At 36.5% G+C, this 24,377-nt stretch overlaps 2 protein-coding genes across 2 annotated transcripts; both read left to right on the top strand.

Moving 5' to 3' along the window:
• The first annotated feature begins 4,644 nt into the window (after positions 1 to 4,644).
• LOC145605983 (uncharacterized) lies at positions 4,645 to 9,861 on the top strand. The gene is made up of 6 exons (XM_081662052.1): positions 4,645 to 4,848; positions 4,958 to 5,040; positions 6,036 to 6,225; positions 8,673 to 9,050; positions 9,129 to 9,284; positions 9,363 to 9,861. The coding sequence occupies exons 1-6, from the start codon at positions 4,759 to 4,761 to the stop codon at positions 9,384 to 9,386; spliced, it is 921 nt and encodes a 306-aa protein (XP_081518178.1). The 5' UTR covers positions 4,645 to 4,758; the 3' UTR covers positions 9,387 to 9,861.
• A 4,921-nt stretch (positions 9,862 to 14,782) lies between these two features.
• LOC145606154 (phosphoenolpyruvate carboxylase 2) lies at positions 14,783 to 23,419 on the top strand. The gene is made up of 11 exons (XM_081662207.1): positions 14,783 to 14,939; positions 15,134 to 15,341; positions 15,907 to 16,301; positions 16,559 to 16,643; positions 18,607 to 18,829; positions 19,007 to 19,110; positions 19,218 to 19,305; positions 19,744 to 19,898; positions 19,986 to 20,984; positions 21,319 to 21,705; positions 22,663 to 23,419. Exons 2-11 carry the CDS (start codon positions 15,177 to 15,179, stop codon positions 22,960 to 22,962), a joined length of 2,901 nt encoding a protein of 966 aa, XP_081518333.1. The 5' UTR covers positions 14,783 to 14,939; positions 15,134 to 15,176; the 3' UTR covers positions 22,963 to 23,419.
• Positions 23,420 to 24,377: the final 958 nt, after the last annotated feature.

Below are 24,377 nucleotides of genomic sequence, written 5' to 3'. Positions count from 1 at the left end.
GGGTCTCAATTCATCAGCGACAAAACAAGAAGATTTTGCGAAAAATGGAACATCAAGCTATGTACGTCCACTCCCAGATATCCACAAGACAATGGCCAAGCAGAGTCAAGTAACAAGACCATCATTGCGTCATTAAAGAAAAGGCTGAAAGAAGCTAAGGGGAAATGGGTAGAAGAATTACCCTCCGTTCTATGGGCAAACAGGACTACCCCAAGGACGTCAACAGGCCAAACACCCTTCTCCTTGGTGTATGGATGTGAATCAGTACTCCCCTCAGAAGTCCGCATTCCAACAGCAAGATATGGCCTCATGACGACAAAGCAAAATGACGAAGAAATGGTTACAAATCTGGACTCCAGTGAAGAGCTACGAGAGGCAGCGTTCATAAGAATGGCAGCACAACAACAAGTGGTAGCAAGATGTTTCAACAAAAAGGTCAAGGCAAAGGTTTTCAGAATTGGTGATTGGGTACTAAGAAGAGTTTTCCAGAACACCAAGGACCCCACGGATGGCAAGCTGGGTCCAACGTGGGTAGGACCTTACCAGATTGTCGACGTCGCAGGTAAGGGGGCATACAGACTCGTGTCCAAGGAAGGTAAAATCGTTCCACGAAGTTGGAACGCCACTTATTTAAAAAGTTATCTTTTTTGAAATTCATTTTTTATTTAGTTACCATATTTCTCTCTCTATTACGGATACTGACTTAAGCATCGGAGGGCCGTTGGCCAAAACGCCAACGGCCAAGTCTAACGTCTGTTTTGCAGAAACACACCAAGATGGACCTTACGAGACGCAGGTCATTCAAACACAAAGTATGCAACCAAGCCAAGATAGTGGAATCCTCATCAGACGTTGGAAGCATAGGCTGTAACGCCAGTGGCCTTGACGCCAGAATTAGCCTTAGTCGCCAGTGGCCTTGACGCTAGAATCGGCCTTAGTCGCCAGTGGCCTTGACGCCAGAATCGGCCTTAGTCGCCAGTGGCTTCGACGCCAGAATTCAACTAGGCTTCCATGCCCAGAAATACATTAGAAAAAAAAAACTTTGTAAATGTTTAAAGCATTCATTTACGAAATCCATTTTTGTAATGATTTTTATCATAATGTAAGCATGACCAACGTTGTAAAAACAAGAGGCTTTGAATTCTTAGCAAATATGTCAAATAAAATGTTGCAGGAAAGCAAATAAGTTCAAAGTACAAACCGCCAAGAAAAGGCGTCCAAAATACAGAAACAACAAAGGTTCACAAACGCAGAAAAAGCAAGTCTAGCAAAACATCAAAAGAAAGGGACACCAGCAGTCAGGCGTCCTAAGCAGGTTTCTCCATGTTCTGGCCCTGCCCAGTAGCCTCGACAGAAGCTTCCACTAAGACGTCAGACGCAGTAGTCTCTATGGGAACCTCGGATGCGTCCACGACAGTGCTAGGCATGGACTCAGCAGTAGACTTGGCATCCTCAGCATCCTTCTCTGACTCTGACGCAAGGTCTGCCTCAGTGCCCAAATTCTGGAGGAAGACGTCCACCTCTCTCTGGGCATCCTCCTTCGTCAAACGGTCAGCCAAGAAGTACCTTAACACCTTGGCCCGACCAGTCAGCATATCCAGACACTTGGAATCTTTGGCGTCCTCCTGGGCGTCGAGCAACTGTCTCTCCAGATCAGCAGTACCCTTGGTCAGGTCAGCCACTTTCTTGTTTAGTTCTTTGACGTCATTGTTCAGCTTGGCAATCTCTTGTTTTTTCTCTCCCATAACTGTTTATGCAGCTTCCAGGGAACGTTTAGCCTTAGCTAACTCCTCGCCGCTGGTACGAGCCTCTCCTCTAGCTGCGGTAAGCGCCGTCTTGACGTTGCGCATTTCTTTCTCACTTGAGATAAAGTGACCCCTGATAGCCAACAAATCTTGAAAAGACTGCAACAACAAGATTAACGTCAAAAGCATACCAGAGATTATACCAAATACAACAAGAAAGAATGAAAAAGAAATCAATGTCCTTACGTTCAATTGCAGGTTGATGGCTTCACTCACTATCTCTGGAGGAGAAAACTGACTCAAACGCTTTGTAGAGCCAGGGAAAAACAATTTCTCTGTAGTAGGCCACAACGACGCAGCATTAGGTTCCCCAGATAAGAAACTGGTTGGAACCCTAACTTCATAATCTTCTTCTTTGACTTGTTTCTCCTTGGCAGCAGAACTAGAACGCACAGGAGGAACCTTCTTGTCTACAAGCTTCTTTTCAACAGGTTTCTTCTCAGATTTTTGCTCAGGAACTTTGAAGTCAAGAGGCTTGGTGTCCAGGACAACGTCAATAGAAGACGTTAACTTCCTCTTTTTCTTCATAGCCCTCTCTAACATCTCGTTGTGAGAGATGGGCACAACCTTACTTTTCGAAGAATGAGCTGCATCTGCGGAGGAAAAAAACAAAAGTCAAGAAAAACAGAGAAACTCATTGAAGAAATGAGGTGACACAAAACGTCACCTGAAACCATGGCTGTAGTCTCGTCAAGAACTTTCACGTCTTCTTTAGAATTCGAGGGAGAGCGTTCTGCAATCTCTGCACCAGAACTAGGGAACGTCCTGTCCTTTAGAGGAAATTTCAGGAAGGCTTTCACTTTACTGTCACTCCTGTCTCCAGCAACTACGGCGTTCACGTCGATCACTGCAAAAAGAAGCATATAAGAAAAGGTGTCAACATCAAAATGCCAGCAAACGACGAAGATAGAGCGAAGTATACCTCCGCCACGCCATCCAGTCCTCATCCATTGGGCGTCTCCCCCAAGAGTTTCCTTGTCAACAAATACATAACGCGTCTTCCATCCCCGGTCATTGGCATTCACCTTCCCGACCAAGGGAGAACGACCGCGTCGCACGTGAAGAGTACACCTGTTAGAAGCTTCAACATGGATCTTGTATACATGAGCCAAGTCAGAAAGATCGAAAGGATCTTCCCAACCTTCAGTCATCTTCGTAATCACCTGAGCAACTCTCCAGACTAGAGGCATTACTTGCCCTGGGCTCAAATCGAGCACCTCCATGAAAGAGCGAGTTAAGGCATCAAACTGGAAGCTGAACCCCAGTTTAAAAGGATACTCATAAAAGACGACGTGACCATCAGGACAGTGTTCAGGGCGCTTATCATTAGGTGGAATCATGATCAGAGCACTCTCAGGGAAGCCCGCCATGGATGCAAAAGCTGGAAGTTCTTCTTCGGTAATCGTGCTTGCAGGATTCTCATGCGTCGTCATAGTATCAACAGGTAAAACCCTAGATTTCTCCAAAATTCTAAGTGAAAACCTAGATCTAGAGCTACCCCCCTTCATCTCAAAGTAAAAATTAAAGGAAATCAAAAGATTAGAGTCAAGGAAATTACCTGAGTGAAGAAAGAGCGGATCACAACGGGAAAATTCAAAAAATCGCACCGGAGTTCTTCAAATGTGAGAAGTGTTTGAAATTTTTTGAAAATTCAGAAGTAAACTAAGAAATCAATTTCTCAATTGATCTGCATTTATAACAAGTAGTTGGCAGTTACCTCCATAAAGAAAATGGGAAAGTGTGCAGTGACGTGGGAGTTAAAGAAAACGGACAAGAAGAGTTAACGGTCAGAAAATTCAGGAATAGTGCGCTAAGTTGGCAGTTAGAGATTGTTTCTTCGAATCTCGAGGAATCCAAAGTAAACAATCAGGGGCAAATTGTTAGTGCAGAATTTTTATGACGCGTCAAGAGAGCACGAGCGTCGAATTCAAGGTAGCAACTGACGTCCCGATGATTCAGGGATCCGTTTGACCAGGTATACTAAGATCGTACTCAAGACCAGTCAAGGTAGCCGTTGCTTCAAGCTTCAGTCAATGTTAGTTAGCTGGTTCCCTATAATCAGGGGAAGATAATCTCGAAGCCCCGACGGATAAATCATCAAGATCAAATCATTAGTTATTATATATATAGAACTTTGTAACTTAGAACAGTCAGTCGAGACAGAGCATATCATTCCTTACGCCTAAAAACACATTGTAACCTTTGAATATTCATAGTGAAATCGGTGGATCTCTCCCACCCGCAGTTTTTCCCGTCTCTTTGGGTTTTCTGCATCAACAAAATATCGTTGTGTTTCGTCTTATTATTTTCTCATTTGATTAATCTATACTTAGTATTTAAAAAGCGAAACCACAATCTCCTATATGACACATGTCATCGTAATTCACCCATATGCCACATAACACAACAATTAATATTTCCACTTTATACTCCATTTTAAAGTAAAAGATAAAATAAAATATTATTGAATGCTAAAGTCTTTATGCATTCTTAACTTGCAAATTTGAGTAAGAAATGGAGTGTTCCATTAGTGTTTCATTTTCACTATAAAAAAAAGTTGTACTCCTCTTTATACCCTTTTAATGTAAAAGTTAAAATAACACATTATTTAATGTTAAAATCTTTATGTATTCCTAACTTGCAAATTATAAGTAAGAAAATTAAGCAAATTATTATAAAAAATTACCGACACATACAACACAAATAAGTAACACATTTCAAGAAAAATAAAATGAGCTTCAACCCGTTCGTTGAACGGGCCAAAATGCTAGTTATAGCTTAATTGGTCTAGCCGTCGACGTCCCAGCCTAACGTCGTCCCTTGACGATTTTTGGCATTAACAAGTTGCAACTTCCTTTCCATCATCCAAAATTTCAACTATTCTCGCGGCTTTTCAACTTGGTACAAATACTTGAATCAAATTCTGGTAAACAAACCTTTGTTATGTGCTCAAATGGAGGCACCCTTTAGTCCAATTGTTCACAAAATTGCCGGTGAAGTTGTCTCTAAGAAACCTAAGCGCACCTTCACTCGTCCTACTGAGGTTAAACCCCTTTTTAATCCCCTTAATTTGAGCTATAATTTTTTGAAATTTGAATGTTTTTTGTATTGCTATTATCATTTATAGTGATGGGTTTTTGTTGGATTTGCAGATTTGTCTTGAGGAATGGTGGCTTTCCAAACTTGATGATGGTAAGGGTTTAGCTGTTAGCGGTCGTCCTATTGAAACTAGAAAGTAAGGATTGCTTTTTGGTTTTTAATTTTTCGGGTTATCTGATCGATTTTTATTATACAGTCGGGTGTTAGTTTATATCCTCGAACATCTTGGAGTAATCGGGTGTTTCTAGATTACACTCGGGTGTATAATAGACATCTCGGAGCCAGTGTCTAGAGTGAGTATTAATCTAAAGTAATAAACTAGTTCTCTGTGATTTGATAATATTGTGAAATAGGTTGAACCCAAATTAATGTGGCATAGAAAATACGAAGTATATTTATGTTATCCGATTACTGGATGCCATGCTCAATATATCTTTTGCATCTTTTTGAAACTGCAATTGTTAATGTTGGGTTCGTTGAATGTTCTTTTTCTATAGTGGAAGGATATTATAGTCGGAATAATCACCGATTTAATGTCAAGAAGTATACACATTGACATTCTGCAGTAGCTATTCTATTAGTGATTAATTGATTGAGTGAATATTCACTTTTGGTTCATGTAGGCATGGAGCCGGCCCCACTTATGGGATTAAGGCTTTGATTGATTGAAGGATATTTGATATCATAGTGGAATTTTCGTCAGTTATTCCTGATGGAATATTAGTTTGCAATATGACTTAATTGATATTCACCGATTCTATTTACATTAGCTAATGGGAAGGGAGTAGTGTGATAGTGCTTATTGGTGAGATTAGAAGGGTGGATGATTGGGTAGAGCACTAGAGCTAGTGCAAATGTGCAATCTCGTCTTTATCGTGGTGGTTGTGTTGAAACTGTTAAACAGGTTGTATTCAGTTATTTGGCTTAGGAAGTTTCACATTGATTTGCATTGTTAACATGTGAATCGAAGAATGCACCAATTTTGTTTATTATGCAATCTCGTCTTTAATCATGCAAATTGCCTCTAAGAAAGGGATTTAAGTGTATGACTGGAGATGTAGTATTGTTGGATGAAGGGAGCAGTAATATCATACCACCTTTTTAACATTGCTGTGATTTGTTTGCTTGTAGATGTGATACTCCACAACAAAAGTTTCACTCTGCTCCTGCTAAAAGGAGATTTGCATCGAGAGAATTTCACTCTATAGAAATTGTAAAGAGGCATGATTGTACCACACTTGAAACTTCTGATGGTGTTATTGTTTCTCTGTGTGGCTTTATAAACAAGTCTCGCACACAACAAAATGGCTTTTCCTCTGAGGTAAGTACATATGCTGGCTGCATATCATTATAAATTTGTAAGCATTCTCATTAAGAATTTAGCTTGTTCTACGATCCACCTGTGATACATTACTGTTTGGTGGCTAATAGACACCATAAAATCCTAGAATATTTCAGCATTGTATTGATCAGGTTTGTCTTTACAATATTTTCAGTTCCCTGGGCCTTTTTTGGTGTTTGTGTTTGTGTTTGTGTGTGTATGTTAATTGTGATAAAAGAAGTTAGATACAGATTATACTCCTTATTTCTCTCTTTTGGCATCTGGTATTGGATCCCAGTTGTTTACAATTTAAGATTGTCCTTAGAGTAAATTGGCCTGGTTTCTAGTCTATGCGTGTGGCTTTTTAAAATGTCATTTATTACTGTGACTGCTGACTTCCTGAGATGTTAGCTTCAGATGTCAGTAGCACCCAATGGTGTTATTGATAGCAGCTTTTCAATACATTTTGGACGAATGGAGATCATTTGTATACACGAATCTTATGCTATTAAATGATGTTTGAACTTATATTTTTCTATTCTTTGCCTAGACATGGAGAGGACTGGATTAAATCAATTTCACACACTGTATTCGTTAGTAGAATTTCTGCAGTAGCAATCGTCTTTCTATAGGAATTCTCGTCTTTTCATACCTTCTTGCCCAGTAGGATCTTACAGTTTTCCTCCCTCAGTTTATAGTATGGCCTTTCATGGCCATGAATGGCATCTTGAGACTGACTTATGAATACTGGTGTTCATTAGTCTGCTGATTACTCGATAGTGTAATATATAACATATTACATCTTATGTACAACTCATGACATACCACCAAATGCAAGAAAGGTTGAACTCATCCCCTTAAAGTTAAAGCTCCAGCATGTGAAAGGTGCTAAAAGGAATTGTTTGGTGTAGGAATAGGACGTTCAAATCTGAGGCTCAGTGAAAGTGAAAATATGATAGTCAATTAGAAATGAGATGCTAGGGATCTATATTTGATTGTATTCCAAGGGGCTCTTCTTTTTTTTTTTTTTTCCTTTTTGAAAGTCAGGTTTTCAGGTATTTCCCTTCTATTGTGTATTACTCGATTCATTAGCAGTTCAATACTTGTAATTGAAGTTCTCCACCCTTGTCCTCCAGCAATAACTCTTCCTCTCAACTATTTAAAATATTGACTACCTTTTCTTTTGTTGTATACTAACCTTCACCATTTATGTAATGTGTGGAGTATAGTACGTCTCTAGTAGTCTAATATATGCTAGTCAAACATTTCACATTTCATTTCACTTCAAGTACCCATGTCGGATCCTTGACACTCTAACATGGTATGGAAACTTTGACACTTCGTTTTGGACCAAAATCATGGTAATGTTTAAAAACAAGTAGCCAAGTCAAACACTTAGGACACATACTGACATACCTGTGTTGGACATGGGTACCCGAGTCCAAGTAAGTGATTGCTATATTTGGTTTACGCCAACATCATTGTTTTTGGTAATAAGCTTTTTGATTGTGTTGATGCTATAGCACTGTGATCATTGTAACTTTGTAAGCAAACATAAAAAGGGGAACTTCATGGCTTTTTTTTTTTTTTTTGGCTTGTGATGTACTAGTACTATGTAAGGGAAGCACAATTAATGCAATTATTTTCTTCTTTCCACTATCAAGATGGTAAACTTATATCAGGTTTTCTTGGGAATTTGTACAACATCCATTAGGAGCATTTGAGCATGTGATGACAATTGAAGCTCCCTGTGTGGCTTGGTCTTTCCACTTGGGGTCCCACAATTGGTCTCACTAAGCATGTATATCTTCATTCCCAAACTTGTTCTGTATGATTTATAATATTCAATCAAATCAATCTGATCACTTTGGACTTCTGGTGTCCCTCCCAGAGTTGAGGGAAGTGTTGTCTTGTTTCAACCTAATACTCCGTATATGGAATTTTGCCCATTACTTGCTGTTTTGGAAATTAAAGTATCTTTATAATAGCCCTTGATGTGAAGCCAATACCATCAGCAAATGCTGTACTTCCTGTTTCTCAACCTTTTTCTAAACTCGGCTTCTAAATGCATATTACTCCTCACTGAAACATCACAGTAGTACTTACGCTCCAACTCTAAAGATACATCTCAAGGGCCCTCCCTGTTTGCCTCATAAATACTACTGAAATCATAAGTTAATCGTCTCTCTTATTCTCCATAATGGTATGCAACTAATGCAAGTAATTAATATTACCTAGATAACTTGTAATAGAGGGCAGTAATTAATATTACCTAGATAACTTGTAATAGAGGGCAGAGAGAGTCTTGAATAGCATAATTAGTTATTGCCCTAGGCACTGTCAATTTGTCACTAGGCACTGTCAATTTGTCATAATGTGAATTGTGAAATATCTGTGATGCCTTATGAATTTTGTAGATTTTATAAACTAACTTGGCTTCTGAACAGGTTTGCAGGGATTTCATTTTTGGATTTCCTTATAATTGGGATGATTATGCCGCATCTGTGGATAAAGATTTAAGTCAAATTAACCCTAAAGATATTACCAAGTGCATCCTGCCTGCTGCTTTGGAATCTTACAATGGTGCACAGCTGCATGACATGGTGTTGTCTCTGTCTGATGCTGAAAGAGATGAATTCAATAAGAAAGTGTGTGACAACCTAATTGGATTGCTGGCTCCACAACCAATGGATGTAATTGAAGCTAAATTCTCAAAATCTACTACTCAAGCTGATGCAGATGTATTTAACTCTGAGAGGACCGAGGCTAGCAACAAGCAACAAACCAGATCGCAGACTTCCTTGAAGCAGGAATCCCATGTAAAGGTCAGTATTGTAGTTTAAGTAATTAAATAGTTAAGGTAAAGACTGAAGAGCTTATGTCAGTTTTAAATTTTCACGCAGAAGTCCAGGGTGAAGAAAATGGATGTAATTGAAGCTAAACCCTCAAAATCTACTACTCAAGCTGATGCAGATGTATTAAACTCTCAGAGGACCAAGGCTAGCAACAAGCGACAAACCAGATCGCAGACTTCCTTGAAGCAGGAATCCCATATAAAGGTCAGTATTGTAGTTTAAGTAATTAAATAGTTAAGGTAAAGACTGAAGAGCTTATGTCAGTTTTAAATGTTCACGCAGAAGTCCAGAGTGAAGAAAATATGAACTTTACTTATGTTGTCGCCTAAGCTGTGAGCCATGATGTAAACCCGAGGAAGCCTTGCTAGCTTAGAACGCCTTACTGTATATGAAGCTCTTATACTGGTAGAAGATTAGAAGTAGAACTGAGGAATTTAACTTACCAGAGACCCAATGCTAGGCTGCTAGCACTTGCAAAATTTACATTGACTTAACTTCTAAAGTTTTAAAGCTAACCTTACCCAAATGTTTGCATAACATGAAAGTTACATTTGTCTGTTGTACATGTTTTTAGCAAGTCTTGTTGATTAAAAAAAAAAAAAAAAAAAAAAAAAGGGTTTAGGATATGTTTGGTATGGCTACTTAAAAGTATCCGATCCAAAAGTCCGGTGATTTGATCCGAAATTCCAAGTATCCTATCTACTTTTTTTTATTCCGGATATTTGAAGAATTCTAGGTTGTTAAATCAAATACAAATATTAATTTTTCCAAATAATTCTATGACCAGATCTGAAAACTTGGTGATTTGATCTGAAATGATTCGGTCCGAAATTGAACAACTTTTGTTTTGGCAAAGTAGCATTTTTAGTAGCGTTTAATGCTTTGAGTAGCATTTGGATAGTGATTATGAAACGTTTTTGGCAAAGTAGCATTTTAAAAAGTAGCGATGTTAATTAATATGTATTTCTCAATGATCCTCAACAATTTTTGTTTTAAATTGGTTCAGATAAGATAAATCCAATTAAGTAAAACAAAAATTATCCGAATTTGCTTACAACTAAAATAAAATTTAACAAAGTTTAGATAATTACTCTAAAGTAATGATCAATTGATAGTTGACAAACTTTTTTACATTTAAAAATAAGATGAATGAGGATGCCGACGCGAAGTTGGCCCCATTACACCAGTTTCTGTTCGTTATTATAAGAGTGCGCAAAAGGATTGTTGTTGTTATACGTAGTTGATGACACCAAATTCCATGCAATTTTAGCTCAAATTATTTATTCTTAATTAATTAATTCCACTCCATTTTTCAAAGTTGAAAGTATCAAAATCAAGCATATTATAGTATTATTAATTATACTAATAATACTACATTTAGTATAATACATGATGAGTGATAATGTGGCATGAATTAACCTTCCCAGCAAATGCATTGGCATGGGGTTCACCGGATGATGTATTTGCTCAACACAATGTCTCTTAGATTATGACTCTTTTCATTTTTTTTGATTAAATAATAATAATCTTACTTAGATCTACTTAATTACATTTTATTAATCATTGGACCGCCCATTCAGTTGATTCGTCATTATAATATGGGTGTGCAATGGATTAATGGAGTATCAAACTCAAAACTATTAATAATTCATAGTAATACAACATTGTCAAATTTCTTATAACATGAATTTCTATTTCTAGTCTCTCACATGGTAATATGGTACTCCGTATGATATAAACCCACCACCACAGCCGGCCATCTCCAATCGTTGTGCCCACTTGGTGGTGCCACCTCTTCTTATCACCATGCCAGGCCATTTCCATTGCCGTCGCCAGACGATTATCCAAAATAATTTGATCCCTTTGCGATAAACTAATAATCAATATTCATTCTTAATAACTACTACGTATATACAAGACACATCAATAAATATAACTTTGGGTACATTGTGTACATACTCGACATGATTTAAGGTAACTTTGTGGTAATTATGAGATCATTTTTAACCTAATTTAAGGTAATATTTAATCTATTATGATTTTCTATTGTAGTTAAGTCGTTTATACTTGATTTTTTAAAAACAGTTTATTAGAAAATTACGAAGATTATAGTTGCTATTATATAGTAAGAATGAACTTTTCAAAGTAATTATTTGGTAAAGTTTACCATTTACTTTATATTATGGCAATGCTTTGATTATTTTACTATAACTTTACTCATGATGTATTGGAGTACAATATAGCACACCCGCTTTAGCACAAGATTCTTTTTAGAGGACAAAATAAGTTAGTTTAAGTTTAGTAGTTATATATGTTCATATATATAGGATTAGATAAGTTTATAAAAAGGTACTTCCTCCATCCCTTTATTACATGCCCGTATTTCTTTTTTGGGTGACTAAAATTAAATGCCTATTTTTATTTAGGAAAAATTGCCCGTAATAATCCCACCTTTGGGCCGTCCGCCCAAAATAATCCCACCTTTGGATTATTTTTAAATAATCCGACCTTTATAGCCAATCCGCCACCAATGGTCCCAACCGGTCATGTAACTTGTTATAACAAGTTACTTGACACGTGGCGGTCTGTGATTGGTCTAAAAAATAAAAATACAAAATAAATTTTTAACAAAAAAATAATATTTTTTAAAGAAAAAATTAAAAAAAAAAAAACACCTACCCCAGCACCCCCTGAGGCCCCCCCACCGCGGCTCCGGCCACTAGAACCCACCCCTGCGCCGGCATCAGGGTCCAACCCCAACCCCACATCCACCGCGACTCCAACCCCACCGCGACTCCAGCCCCAACCCAAACCCAACCCCAGCATGACTCCAACCTCACCCTGAAACCACCAACCACCCTCGAAAACCCCTTCCCCCGTCCCGATCCCAGTCCCCCTTCCCTACCCCGTCCAAATTCCGTCCCGATTCCAGCCCCCTAACGCGATTTCGGCACTATCTCCTTCACGCGATTCCGACATCTCCCTCTTCTTCCTCCGTCGTGATTCCGACCCCTCTAGTTGTGGGATTATTTTCGTTGCTGGTCTTGGTCGGTGGCGGTGGTTCCAGGATCTGGTTTCAAGTCTGGTTTAAGGGAGCCGTGGCGGTGGTTTCTGGGTTGGCCGCGGTTTGTTTTCGTGGCAGTGGTGGTTCTGGGTTTGGGTGGTGGCGGGGATGGTGGTGGCTGAAACTTGGATTTTATTTTTTTTTAAATTTTTTTTTTAATTTTGGACAAATCAGGTTGTGACACGTGTAAATAAAACTTAAAAAAAAAAAAAAATTTACCTACTCAACCGGTTACAGGTCACTTGGGACCATTGAGAGCGGATTAGCTATAAAGGTCGGATTTATTTAAAAATAATCCAAAGGTGGGATTATTTTTGGCGGACGGCCCAAAGGTGGGATTATTCCGGGCAATTTTTCCTTTTATTTATAGGTTATACTTTTCTACAATATTATTGTCTTTTTAATGATTTGTCAACCTTTTTCTTTTTCTTTTTTGTACATTAACATCAATTCCCAATACTTTCTCTCTCCTAATTCCCAACCACTTTTTCTTTCTCTCTATCTCTCTCTAACCCCACATGCATATATACATTCCCAATTATTAGTTTTAATTTAACTTTCTTTATTCCCGTACAAAATGAGAAATAGGCATGTACTAAAGGGACGGAGAGAGTAAAAATAAATTCAATGAGTATTAATAATAAATTAATAAGGCTATGTTTAGCAGTTTGATTAACCTTATTTAAGTACCTTCATATATATTTCAGTTCAAGTTAGAAAAATTTACTTAAATCAGATCAAATTTAAAATTTTTGTTTAGCTCATACTTTACAACACGTTTTGTTTTATGCACCTGGCCATACCGTGTGGGCGCCTACAAAAAATCGGAGTAATATTATAACACTAGCAGAGTAACCCTTATATATTGACAAATTAACCCCTAATCATACTTATTGAGTAACCCCTTTAACACTAACATGACCCCTATAACACTAAGAGAGTAACCCCTATATTACTAAATAAGTAACCCTATAAGGCTATAAGGCCCCGTTCTCTAATTTTTGCGGAACTGAAATTAGTTTTACTGAAACAAAATTATATTTGCTGAACTTAAATTATTTTTACTGAACTTAAATTAATCTTACTAAACATAAATTATTTTTGCTAAACAGAAATTATTTTTACTGATTTTCTATTATAGTTCTTCTTTAAGAAAACTGAATTTGACTGAACTGAACTTATTTTTACTGAACTGAAATTATTTTTACTGAACTGAACTGAACTTATTTTTATTGAACTGAAATTATTTTTACTTAATATTATTTTTTTAAGGTAAAGAGAACAGGGCCTAACACTAAGGGCATGTTCACATTTACTGAACTGAGCTGAACTGAACTGAACTGATTGGAGCCCAACTTAATTGAACTGAACTAATTGAAGCTGAACTGAAATGGATATTTTATGAGAGAGGGAAATTAGGAATTGAACTGAACTGAACTGATTAGAGCTGAACTGAACTGATTGGAGCTGAACTGAAATTAAGTAAATGTGAACAGGCCCTAGTAGTGTTAATCGGTTGGGCACACGGTGTGACAACCACATATAAATGTTTTATGTGTGGTGTTTTATCACTAAATATTTTTATTTTCGTAATAATTTTTTTTTTAAGAAAATTATGTATTTGGAAAATAAATTAATAAGGCCACATGTGTGATATATATTTTTTTCCTTATGAATTTTAGTGTAAAATTTAGTCAAATTAAGCAATCAGATCAAATCAGAAAAATAATTCTACATCAAATCAGATTAGCAAAAATAAAGTGAACTAAATATTATAAGTAGGGTAAATTACTAAATTATGATAAATCATAATGAGTTCGAGTTTAGATAAATTTAGATGAGATAAGATTACTTTAGATTAGATGATATAAGTTGAGATAACTTCAACTAAGTTAATATCGGGTAAATAAATTATATTGTTAGTGGAAGTAGGGAAAGGATTGAGAATTCACAAAGTCTTATATGTGGCTGGCCATACCTTGTGGCCAACCACATAGGGGTTATTTCGCTAGTGTAATGTGGGTTACTTGGTCAGTGTTAAAGGGGTTACTTCGTCATTGTATAAAGTTACTCGGTCAGTGTTATAGGGGCTACTCGGTCGGTATTACAGGGGTTACTTAATCAATGTTATAAGGACTATTTTAAGTGGCCACACACAATACGGGCTATTGCGAATTTGCTATTTTGTGAAGTAGTGAAAAAATAATTATAATTTGCGATGTTGAAACTTATTCTTGTAAGTTGTAACTATTATTATATCGACATGACAATACTCTAAACCCCTAATACCCCACAACTACTCTTGATCAAAATCTCACATATAACAACCATTAATCCAATTATTAAGGAAACAATAAATCTTTCATGGAAAGAATCTCAAAAGTAAAGTACATTAAAGAACCAATAACAACTCATAATCAACTCCAATAATTCATTCAAACACAACATATTACTATTCTCTTATCAAACAAATTATTAACCACACATCAATAATTTGAGAACCCAAAAAGCATCGTTGAAAAGCATATTCTCAATTGTATTTATTCGAAAGCAGCCTCATTTCTTAATCACATATCTTTTCCAAAAGATTCATCAATTTTTTCAAAAAAATACACCAATTTTTGTTTTTTGTTTTTTTTTAATAAAAAATAAAAGTAAAACATCTTGTATTTTTGACTTGAATACTTGTAGCAGTCCTTCACTCTATATAAAGCCACTCTGCTACTTCTCTGCATTAGACATTTAACTTCTTCTATCTCTTCTCTCTCTAATCTCACTTCACCAATTTTTTCGGGGTACCCTTTTGCTTTAACTCTCTTATAGATTTAATTCATGCAATTTTATGTCATTTTTCTGATTTTGTGGGGTCTAAATTATCATAATTTTTCTGGGTTTCCCGTCATTTTGCCTGATTTTCTGGGTCTAACAAGTTGTAATTTTTCTGGGTTTTTTTTGTTTGATTTAATCTGATTTGGGTTTGATTTAATAGGGTGAATCTTTGAAGAAAAGAGGGATTGGATTCAAATTTTAAAATGGCGCGGAACATTGAGAAAATGGCGTCGATTGACGCCCAACTCAGGCTTTTGGTACCTAAGAAAGTGTCTGATGATGATAAGTTGATCGAGTATGATGCCCTTTTGTTGGATCGGTTTCTTGATATTCTTCAGGATTTACATGGGGAAGATATTCGTGAAACTGTAAGTTTTTTTTTTTGGTTAATTTTGGTAATTTTTCTGTATTTTTTGATGTATAATTTGGCTATGCTATTAATTTTGCTGTTTTTATATTTAATTGATGATACCATATGATTTATACGATTAGAATTCATGTTAATTTGAAGATCCATTGAATTTCTGTTAATATATAGTCTCTGATCTTGCAGCAAAAATACCAATATGATTTTTTTCATGCATAATTATAGTATTAATGTAATGGGTTTACAGGAAGCATGATGGTTTTAAAGTAAAGGTAAGATCTTGGTTGTTTTTAATGTCATGATGCTTTAAAATGGGGGAATAAATGGTGTTGTTTAAGGATGATATTGTATATTACTGTGTTTGATTTAAGGTTGACTTTATTGGCTAAGTGTTCATTGATTGCGTGATTGAATAGTAGTTGTTTGATTTTCTCGTGTTAGTGATTTATGTAATTATGTTGATGATTGTGTTGTTGTCCTGTTATTGTTAAAGTGATTGTCTTGTTTTGTGAAAGTGATTTATATGCTTCCTGAGCTTATAGGAATTTTGGTTAAAATTGATGTAGGTTCAAGAGTGTTATGAGCTTTCAGCTGAGTATGAAGGGAAGAGGGATCCTAAGAAGCTTGAAGAGCTTGGAAATGTGCTCACAAGCTTGGATCCCGGTGACTCCATTGTCGTTGCTAAATCTTTCTCTCACATGCTTAACTTGGCCAACTTGGCTGAGGAGGTTCAGATTGCTTATCGTCGTAGAATCAAGAAGCTGAAGAAGGGAGATTTCGTCGATGAGAATTCAGCAACTACTGAATCTGATATTGAGGAGACATTTAAGAGGCTTGTGGGGGAGCTTGGAAAATCCCCCCAAGAAATTTTTGATGCCCTCAAGAATCAAACTGTGGATCTTGTCTTGACTGCTCACCCCACTCAATCTGTCCGTCGATCCTTGCTTCAGAAGCATGGCAGGTTTGTATCTTGTGAAATGTGAATTTGATCTCTACCAGGACATTTAATATAATCCATTAAACTTATTGCAAGCATTGCCGAATTATGACTCTATATACTTAATTGAACATGCAGAAGATAATCTTGTTTCAATAAGGAATAATTTAGCTCGTGTCCAAGTCATTGTTCCAAACTACCTTTTTCATTTTTCTAATCATGATTTGGTAATCTTTTAGCGTTGGTTGATCATTTGTAATGTATTTGGTTTTGTCTTTTAGGATAAGGAATTGCTTAGCCCAGCTATATGCTAAGGACATCACTCCTGATGACAAGCAAGAGCTTGATGAAGCTCTACAGAGAGAGGTAATTACATACTATTATTATTTGAAAGTGGAAACTCCATCATAATGATCATGCAATAGTGTGGCTTTTTTCATGGAAGAGGAATTTGAAAAAGGGTGGATGGGTGGGACTAATTAATTAGTCACTAGAAGGAATCTTAATTAAATATTGAGTAAGAAGTACGGAGAAGAGATTTGGGAAAGATAGTGGTCCGCTCATAAGAAATATTACTCCCTCCATTTGGAAATAATTGCCACATTGTCCTAACCCATCATAATTAAGAATTTATAGTGATTTCACCTTAACTATCCTTTGTTTTAGTTGCATCCCTCCTATCCTTGATTCTGCATTCCATACAAGGATATCATGGGAAATTCAATCATGATTTACTCTTATTACGTAGGACTCATGACTTTTTCTGGATTTATGATGTATTCGGTTTTGATTTATTTTCCCGTGAAAGTGTGCATGTTGTAAATTATAAAAGAATGTTAGGTTCAGTCTACATGTCAGCATGTTAGGTACCGTACCAGTCTACATGTCACCATGTTAGGTTTAATCTACATAGCAGCATCCTCTTAAAATTAAAAATGTCATGTGACCATGTGAATAGTTTACAATTTTACATGTCCCTTTCATGACTTGGGGGTGATTGCTAATTATTTGGGGCAGAAGGAAAGCCTGATTCTGATGGAATATACCACAATTCTACAAATGAATATTTTTGCTACATTATTAAGTCAACTCTAGTATTATACAATTGTGCATTGTTGTCTGTCCAGCTTGCAGAGACTGAAAACATTTATAACAATTAAAAGTTCTTCATATGATGACTTGAAGTTGTCATAATCTGACTATGTCATGGTTACCGTATTTGTCTTTAGAGGTGGCAATTGCTCAAATATGATAAGTCCATATATGTCATTCTTTTTTTTGGAAACGTTATACTGATGTGCACAGATTACCTTTACCAATCTCTTATGTGATTAAATTACTCCAGGGATAGCTAAAAATACTCTTTTGAGTTTTGACAAATTTATTATTAATCCATCTGGTAAACACTCTGTATTTTGCAAGTTTATATGTGTTATTTCTAAGAATCAAGCTGATCGATCGCTAATATCCACTCACAAAATGAGAAGGGAGCATTAAAAAAGAGATTAATAGAAAAATTTAGAAGATGTAATAGGACAAGCAGAGGATATGACTGTATTGGTGGAAATCAAGGCGAATGCATCAATTACAACCTCGATATTCACTTAAGTAGATGGCAATGGCATTCTTTCAGTTAGAGCTTACTGATTACTTTTCTCAATGATCCCTCTTATTCCATTCATTACGTTCTTTTTTTGCTCTCAAGTCTCAAGGCTATAACTAACTGACAATTATTACTATTACCCTTCCCCCATACTGTTACTAATTCTGTTGCTGAAGTATTTCCTTGTCCTTATTCTTCTAAATAAGTAACATAACAACAGCTTAAGATAGTTTTCTGCTGTTATGGGTGTTGTTGTTACCGTGGTTCCTATACATGCTTACTTCTTGCTTCACTCTCTCTTCTCGATTCTCTTTCCTTATTCAAAGTTGGTCCTTCCACAATGTTATGAGATCTCATATCTGTGTGCTGAACCTTAATCTTAATCATACTATGCTAAATTAATTTGTGTCTTTTTACATGGTCAACCAATTTTCCATCATTATTCCAAGGTATAGCCGTATAGGTGCTCCTTTCCCAACATTTGATGATTCCTAGATTCTCCACCCATATTTATTCAACTCATTCTGCACTAATTTTTCTTTCCTAATCTCCCTGGATTGATCATATACTGTTTAAATGTGGAAGACTCATCCTTGGGTGACCATAATATTATCCTGTATTTAAATAGTGGTTTTGGTATTTGAGTTTTGGGAGTGATACCTCACATTAAGCTACATTTTATTTTTAGAGTCTCTAATATGTTTTATCTTGTATTATATTATGCAGATTCAAGCAGCTTTTCGTACTGATGAAATTCGAAGAACACAGCCTACACCCCAGGATGAGATGAGGGCTGGAATGAGCTACTTCCATGAAACAATTTGGAAGGGTGTTCCCAAGTTTTTGCGTCGTATTGATACTGCTTTGAAGAATATGGGAATAAATGAGCGTGTTCCCTACAATGCTCCACTTATCCAATTTTCCTCTTGGATGGGTGGTGATCGTGATGGTATGTTCTCTTAATTAATCTACTATATACTTCATGTATGTTCGATTTTATGGTTAGAAATAAGTGGGATTAGTTTGTTCATGCAATAAGTTTGCTTTTCTGCTGTTCAGATGATTGGGTTATGGTACTTATAAAAATAGACATATCTTTACTTCATTTTGCTTCTTATTAACACAGGTAATCCAAGAGTGACACCTGAGGTCACAAGGGATGTATGCTTGTTAGCTAGAATGATGGCAGCTAACCTCTACTTCTCGCAGATAGAGGATCTCATGTTTGAGGTAAACGCTTAAGATTTTCTGTATATAAATTTCTCTAGTCTTGTTCCTTTTTTGTTGGGTGATCTTATTCTGTATGTGTACTAATATCGCTATTCTCCACTTGGCAGATATCTATGTTTCGTTGCAGTGATGAACTTCGTATCCGTGCTGATGAACTCCACACCTCCTCCAGAAAGGATGCCAAACATTATATAGGTACATCCTTTAATCATGGCAGGTTTTGTTGCAGTTATCACTGTTCATCAGATATATTGTAGTAGTTGTGCGTAACTCCATCTGTTCAACATTTGTTCTCTTATGTTTCTTATTTCAAATTGAAACTCCTCCAATACAAATATTGTCATCATGTAATTTACCATATTTTCCTCGTGATTGCAACATGCCTGTTGGATTCTAACATGCTTTTCATAGATTTTTCAAGCTATCTGAAAAGTAGCTTTCGGTTAGGTAATAAATTTGAGCAACAAACGAAAAATATAGAGGGCCTCGTAAATTTGTTTCCTTATCTATAACTTATATTGCTGATCCTTATTGAAAATTTTTATGTAGTAATGTAGTATGCTTCCTTATGTATATTTTTCTTGGAATGATATTACATGAAGCACTCATGTAGAAAATTGATTTTTCTTGCAGAATTTTGGAAATACATTCCACCAAATGAGCCATACCGTGTAATTCTGGGTGATGTGAGAGATAAATTATATAATACACGTGAGCGTTCTCGTCAGCTGCTATCCCATGGAGTCTCTGATATTCCAGAAGATTCAACCTACACCAATTTGGAGGAGGTATATCCCTGCAAATAAATCTGTAACATCAGTGTCTTTAGTCTTTACCTTGATCTGAGCGCTGACTTAATCTCTTTGAGCATGCAGTTTTTGGAGCCTCTAGAGCTTTGCTACCGGTCCCTCTGTGCCTGTGGTGACCGGCCAATTGCAGATGGAACCCTCCTTGATTTCTTAAGACAAGTTTTCACATTTGGTCTCTCGCTTGTAAGACTTGATATCCGGCAAGAGTCAGACCGTCACACTGATGTCATGGATGCCATTACCAAGCACTTGGAAATTGGATCCTACAAGGAGTGGTCTGAGGAACAGCGTCAAGAATGGCTCCTGTCAGAATTAAGTGGAAAACGTCCATTGTTTGGTCCTGATCTCCCAAAAACTGAAGAAATTGCTGATGTTTTGGACACTTTCCATGTCATTGCAGAGCTTCCCTCAGACTGTTTTGGAGCTTATATTATTTCAATGGCTACATCTCCTTCTGACGTGCTTGCAGTTGAACTTCTTCAACGAGAATGCCATGTGAAAAAGCCACTGAGGGTTGTGCCTTTGTTTGAAAAACTTGCAGATCTTGAGGCAGCTCCAGCTGCAGTTGCTCGGTTATTCTCTATTGATTGGTACAAAAACCGAATTAATGGGAAGCAAGAAGTTATGATTGGATATTCAGATTCAGGGAAGGATGCTGGGCGTCTCTCAGCTGCATGGGCTTTGTACAAAGCCCAAGAGGAGCTTGTGCAGGTTGCTAAGGAATTTGGTGTAAAGCTCACTATGTTTCATGGTCGTGGTGGCACTGTAGGAAGAGGAGGTGGACCTACCCATCTTGCTATTTTGTCTCAACCTCCAGAGACAGTTAATGGGTCACTTCGTGTTACAGTGCAAGGTGAAGTTATTGAGCAATCATTTGGGGAGGAGCACTTGTGCTTTAGAACTCTTCAGCGTTTCACTGCTGCTACTCTTGAGCATGGTATGCACCCTCCAATCGCCCCAAAACCTGAATGGCGCGCTCTTTTGGATGATATGGCTGTTGTTGCCACTGAAAAATACCGCTCAATTGTTTTCAAGGAACCACGATTTGTGGAGTATTTCCGCCTGGTGAGTATCCTGTGACCCCTTTCCCACCTTCTGTCGCAACATGCAATGTCTATTCCTAAATTTATTTGTCCTTCAATAATTTTAATGTTCTTTGCCTATAATCTAATTAGCAAGATATATTCTTTCAAAAGTACCTTCTAAAAGTTTATCTTCACAATGTAAATCTCTGTCTTTGCAAACTAGTGGTCAAAATTTTGCTGACCTTGTTCTAAAAGGGCTAGTAGGATAAATTTTTGGGAAACAGAGAATGCTGGTACATGAGGCATCTATAACAGACCTAGTAGTTGGTTTGTATTTTTTTTATCTATCACTAATTCTGACATTTAAATCACAGGCCACGCCAGAGACAGCATTGGGTAGTATGAACATTGGAAGTCGTCCTTCGAAAAGAAAGCCAAGCGGGGGTATCGAATCTCTCCGTGCCATCCCTTGGATCTTTGCATGGACTCAGACAAAGTTCCATCTCCCAGTGTGGCTTGGATTTGGAGCAGCATTTAAGCATGCAATTGAGAAAGATGCAAATAATCTCGCCATGCTTGGGAAGATGTACAATGAATGGCCTTTCTTTAGGGTTACTATTGATTTAGTTGAGATGGTGTTCGCAAAGGGAGATCCGGGTATTGCTGCTTTATATGATAAGTTACTAGTTACTGAAGAGTTGTTGCCTTTTGGAGAGCGGTTGAGGGAAGACTATGAAGAAACAAAGAAACTTCTGCTCCAGGTAAACATACTAAATTTATAAAATATGTGGGATTAGTTTAATTTCATACCCCCCATTTGCAGTCCAGGGATAACCCTTTTATCATAATGTTTGCGTTGTTTTTTACGGCATGTGTGGTAGTACTGGTAGACAATGATAATTGTCAATATAATGTCAATGTCAAAGTCCACGGTATTACAATTTTATTTCCATGTACATGTTTTTTAATTTCCATACCTGCTGAATACCTCGTCTAACGTGACTATGAAGACTAAAAATAGAAATACATGCTGAGAACAGAGCTGTATTACCATGGAGATTTACACAAGTTTGTCTTATAAAATTATTTATTTCCTCATAATTAACTTAGACTACTAATTCATCAAAATTGAATATTGGATTATTTGTTTGTTGATCAGAACTATGCATTTTGAGTTTAAGACAATAATTTCTATGCATACAAACATGTCGAGACAGATGGACAGTAGATTGTGATTGAACTTTCCAAGATATTCTTGTCTGTTGCATGGTGATATGAGAGAATATTGGGAATTGGGGATTACACCATTTTTATATTAAAGAGTATTTTGGTAAGTTCATGTTAGATCCTAAGTTTTGATGGGAAAGAGACAACATGTATACATCTTTAAGTAGGAAGTTAGTTTATACAGTTAGCAGTCAAAATGACCCCACTTCTCATTAAGTATTAATCCGTTTCACTTTGAATGTCACCTGTTTTTTGTGTGTAGAGGTCTCTTGTAAATTTCAGATGTTTCTCGTGAAAAATCGACCTCTCTCTTACTGTATATTTGTCATACCCAAGAATGACTAAATTAAAATACTTTGTACAATATTATGAAGCTGAAACTTCTCGAAAATGACTAACCTTTGATTTTGTTCGCATGTCTTTCTTAGAATTCATTGTTCAATATTGAGGCAGCAACCAATAACTTAACCCCTTTCCCTGTTGTATGATAGGTTGCTGGACACAAAGAAATTCTAGAGGGTGATCCCCACTTGAGGCAAAGACTTCGTCTTCGTGATCCTTACATCACCACCTTGAACGCATGTCAAGCCTACACCCTAAAACGTATTCGTGACCCCAACTACCATGTCCAGTTGAGGCCCCATCTCTCAAAGGAATACATGGAGTCTAACAACAAACCTGCTGCTGAACTTGTCAAGCTGAACCCTTCAAGCGAATATGCTCCAGGTCTTGAAGATACCCTCATCCTCACCATGAAGGGTATTGCAGCTGGAATGCAGAACACCGGTTAATCCAAATGGCTGTTTTTTTCCCCTTGATGCCTGTCTTCCGATCTTGGCCAGCTCGTTATTTATGTTGGAGCTTGACCGTATCTGTGTCGTGAAGGATACTTTTTAGTGCAAGCTGTCTTAAATAATTTCAAACTTAAGTCTTACTGTTGTATTACTAGTAATCTATTTATACTGCTTGCTTTGCAGTGATGAATTACTAATTCCAAAACAATGGGATCAACAGTAATTTAATAATATTGCATAATGTTTTCTTGTTAAGAAAGTGATGGCTGTAATGTATTTTTGGGTTTTTCTACCTCAAAAGGGTCATTGAACACTACTATTTAATTTAGACAGATTCCTGATGTATTTTACTATGAATATTGAATAATGAGGCAAATGCTTAATTCCTCACATTCTTAAAGGGGAATATAGCAATTGATTTACAGTTTATGTATAATTAAGGTTTTCAATGTTATTATTATCTTAAATTATACAATGTTCAAAGTTTTGCGTTGGTAAATTGATTAGTGTGAACGTTAATTATGGTAACGAGGTGTTTAAAAATATTTTTATTTCATATTAAACTCTGCATGACTTAAAACTAAATTTTTTAAAGTTATGGAAGAAATTTTACATTTTATAAATCTAGTTATGAACTTGTGGAGTTGTGGGTAAAAGCTTAATTTTTTTTGAAGTTATGGAAGAAATTTTACATTGAATAAATCGGTTTGGAGGACAAACTGGTTAGATTAGTAGTGCACTTATTGTTCCTTATGTACTGATGCTGTGATGCACGTTTTGTCTGCGATTAACAAGGCAAAATTACGCTAATTGACACCAAATTTAGAGTATGTCTCAAATATTGGCACAAACTTGTATCACTCGTTAAATTGACACCAACTTGTTAGAAAAAAAAAAAAAGATAAAATTAACATAAAAGACACTAAACACTGTGGGCTAATAGAGGGAGCCCCCATTCATCTTGATGATAAACAAAATTTGTTTATCTAATGACATTTTCGTGAATATATCAACAAATCATCCCAGTCAGCATGACATTTTCGTAAATAAGTGAACAACTTTTATTAATATGCGGGTCCCACAAATGTTGACTAATTTACGAAAATGCCATGCCGACTGGGATTTTTTGTTGATTTATTTACGAAAATGTCATTAGATAAACAAAATTTGTTTATGTTCAAGATGAACTTGTATTTTCTCTAATATTAGGGGGTGACATTAAGATTGGCTAGTACATTAAATGCAATGAAGAAATTAAAGTGTGGACATTCACACTATACAAAAGTTAACTCTTAACATTTAAGATTTATTTGCATCTCACTTTGTTACACACTTTGAAGATACCCAACTCTTTTGATAAAGTAGAGTAGTGTATCATGATAGAGGTGTCAATTCGAGTCGAGTTCGGTGAG

Source organism: Chenopodium album, chromosome 22 (genome assembly GCF_948465745.1).
Source record: "Chenopodium album chromosome 22, dcCheAlbu1.1, whole genome shotgun sequence".
Lineage (NCBI taxonomy): Eukaryota > Viridiplantae > Streptophyta > Magnoliopsida > Caryophyllales > Amaranthaceae > Chenopodium > Chenopodium album.
The sequence above is the reverse complement of the archived record's forward strand: the minus strand, read 5'-3'. Positions and strand labels throughout refer to the sequence as shown.